We start from the raw sequence: 2,966 nt of genomic DNA, 5'->3' as shown, positions 1-2,966 counted from the left end.
AGGACAAAAAAAACCCTTTCTTTTTTCTCTTTATAAAGTTGTGGCCACAATTTAGTTTCAATATCCTGCTTTTTCACACATTGTTCTTATTTCATATGCTGATATCCATGCCATTAAATATTCTTTGAAAATATGGCTTATACTAGCTCAGTAAATCCGCATGTGAATGCAAACTAGTTTAATTATCTAATCTGTCATAGACCATTTAGAATAAATAATGAACTACCCATACAAAGGAACATTATGGAAACATTAAAACGCCTATTTTTAGAGTATTTAATAAACTTGGAAAATGCTCATGATATAAATGAAAAAGGCAAGCTATAAAGGTATGAAATCTCCTAATTTTGTGAAATATAAGCATAGATTTATTAATGAGAGAAAAATCATAACATTTTGGCATATGTCTAGATGGTAAGATTATGGAGATTGTGGTTATTTTCTTCTTTTACTTCACTGAATTTCAGAAGCTCCACAATGTTAGTACATTTATTTTACATTCAAAAACTAAAAAACAAAAAAAGGTTATTAAAAAAACATTACGGGGAGTGATCAAATAGAAAATATAAAAGAGAGTTTGGATCAAGATGGTGGACTGTACACAGGCTTTTTCTTCTCCAGTCTCATATCCCTTTAACTGAAAGAAAATAATTTGTATGTACAAATTCTGTGTGTGTGTGTGCTGAATATTATTTTTTAAAGGCTTTGTGAAGAATTCCTGGAAGATAGAAAGCAGATGGAGCGGCTGTGGAGGAGTCTGGCGGGAGGCAGGCGGCCAAAGAGGGAGGAGGGGAGCTGGTCAGTCTGGCTCGGGTTTGAGGGAAGAGATCGGGGGGCGCGTGAGGAAATGAAGGAGTGAGGGCCTATAACTCTGCGGACTGAACACAAGCGCGCGCACTGACCCGCCCTGCAGCTGTGGACCAAGCGGAAGGGAGAATGGTGGAGGGCGGGGCCGAGGCGCAGGCGGGCTCAGAGGGGTCGTGTTCCCGAAGCGGCGAAAAACTAGGCTCCAGAGCTAGGCCGAACAGTGCAGCGCTGCGAACCGGAGGCCGCACAGACTCGTCAGAGACCCGCCGCCGCGGGTGCCTTTGCCACTACAGCCATCCCTCTTGTTCTTTGCCTGCCTTTCCCGTCGTCTCCGTCTCCATCGCCATTTCACAGCCGCAGCACCAGCAGTAACAACTAAGCGGTCAGTTCGGGACTTGGGGCTGGAAATCGGGGCGGGAGCCAGGCGCGGGCAGCACAAGAGCGCGCGCCATCTCCTGCGGCAACCGCCACTGCTGCAGACACCCCTCCCTGGCGGGATAGGCCCACGCTGTCCCAGTGCCCACGGTGAGAGATAGAGCTTTTCTACCAAGCATTGGTGAGAGCCGTGTGTTCGGTGAAGGGAAGACCGACGGGGAATCAGAGATCACGAAAAAAGATCTCATATTGGAAAGCGTTGACTTTTTCTCAGCTTAATCGAGCAAGTGGTAGCTTCGCCTAGCCTCCTTAAACCTCTAGCTATGTCGCCCCCAACTGTGCCTCCAATGGGAGTAGACGGTGTGTCTGCATACCTGATGAAGAAAAGGCACACCCACAGGAAGCAGCGACGCAAGCCCACTTTCCTCACTCGTAGGAACATTGTGGGTTGCCGCATTCAACACGGCTGGAAGGAAGGCAACGAGCCGGTGGAGCAGTGGAAGGGCACCGTGCTCGAGCAGGTTTCCGTGAAGCCTACTCTCTATATTATCAAATATGATGGCAAAGATAGTGTGTATGGACTGGAACTGCACCGAGATAAGAGAGTTTTAGCGCTAGAGATCCTTCCTGAGAGAGTGCCAACTCCTCGCATTGATTCACGGCTGGCAGATTCCCTCATTGGCAAGGCAGTGGGGCATGTGTTTGAGGGTGAGCACGGTAGGAAGGATGAATGGAAGGGCATGGTCCTGGCGCGAGCCCCCGTGATGGACACTTGGTTTTACATCACCTACGAGAAAGATCCGGTTCTTTATATGTACACGCTGCTGGATGACTACAAAGATGGTGACCTGCGCATCATTCCAGATTCCAACTACTATTTTCCTACAGCAGAACGGGAGCCTGGAGAAGTGGTCGACAGTCTTGTGGGCAAGCAGGTAGAGCATGCCAAAGATGACGGGTCCAAGAGAACAGGCATTTTCATCCATCAAGTGGTGGCCAAGCCTTCTGTCTACTTTATTAAGTTTGATGATGATATTCACATTTATGTCTATGGCTTGGTGAAAACTCCCTAAATTCATTGCACTCTTTGCCAAAATTGTGGAACTATTAAATGTAAAATATGTCGTGTTCATGTAATTGTGAAATTTTGAAAACAGTTTTGGTGTCAGAGATTCAGGAATTTATTATTACTTATTGTGCCTCCAAATCTTACATCGACTAGTTCCACAGTTTTGCCTTTGTATTCTGGTACCTATGATATTGCCTTGTTCTGTAACTGAAATTTTAAATTGGGTGCTAATAGAAAAGTGTTCGTGACCATTGGAACAATGAAAAACTAGATAAAGAAAAATTAATGGTGTCACTCTGCACCATGTCCTTCCCCCCATTTCCTTACCTTCCTTCTTCTCTCCAGGTAACAAGTGTTAACAACATAATGTGTGTGTGTGTGTTTGCATATGCATATGTCCTAGATATGTTCAATTCTGAAAACATTGTAATAAATAAAGTCAGCAGCTATAATGGTGTTTTAAATTCTCTTCACATTATATATATCTCCTTCCATGTTTTTCTCATCCTCTTGCAAAATGTTGTAGTTGTTTCTGTAAAAATTTCAAGCCACATCATTTCTCTGTAATTGCTTTTCTCACTTAGCATATCCATGAAATTCCTTCTGATCAGTTGCTGCAGATATCTCTCCCTTTCCTCTCCCACTCTCTGTTCCCCTTTCCCACCTTTACCCTCCTTTCCCCTCCCTCTGGCCCTCTCCTTCTGGAATTTATTTT

General features: G+C 44.6%; 1 protein-coding gene across 1 annotated transcript; it reads left to right on the top strand.

Annotated features, from left to right (window-relative positions):
* Window positions 1-952: 952 nt before the first annotated feature.
* SPIN4 (spindlin family member 4) lies at window positions 953-2,643 on the top strand. The gene has a single exon (XM_011386305.2). The coding sequence runs from the start codon at window positions 1,506-1,508 to the stop codon at window positions 2,253-2,255; it is 750 nt and encodes a 249-aa protein (XP_011384607.1). The 5' UTR covers window positions 953-1,505; the 3' UTR covers window positions 2,256-2,643.
* The last annotated feature ends 323 nt before the right edge of the window (window positions 2,644-2,966 follow it).

The sequence above is a fragment of the Pteropus vampyrus genome, unplaced genomic scaffold (genome assembly GCF_000151845.1).
Source record: "Pteropus vampyrus isolate Shadow unplaced genomic scaffold, Pvam_2.0 Scaffold1069, whole genome shotgun sequence".
Classification (NCBI taxonomy): Eukaryota; Metazoa; Chordata; class Mammalia; order Chiroptera; family Pteropodidae; genus Pteropus; species Pteropus vampyrus.
Note: the sequence above shows the minus strand (reverse complement) of the source record. Positions and strands in the feature narration are given on the sequence as shown.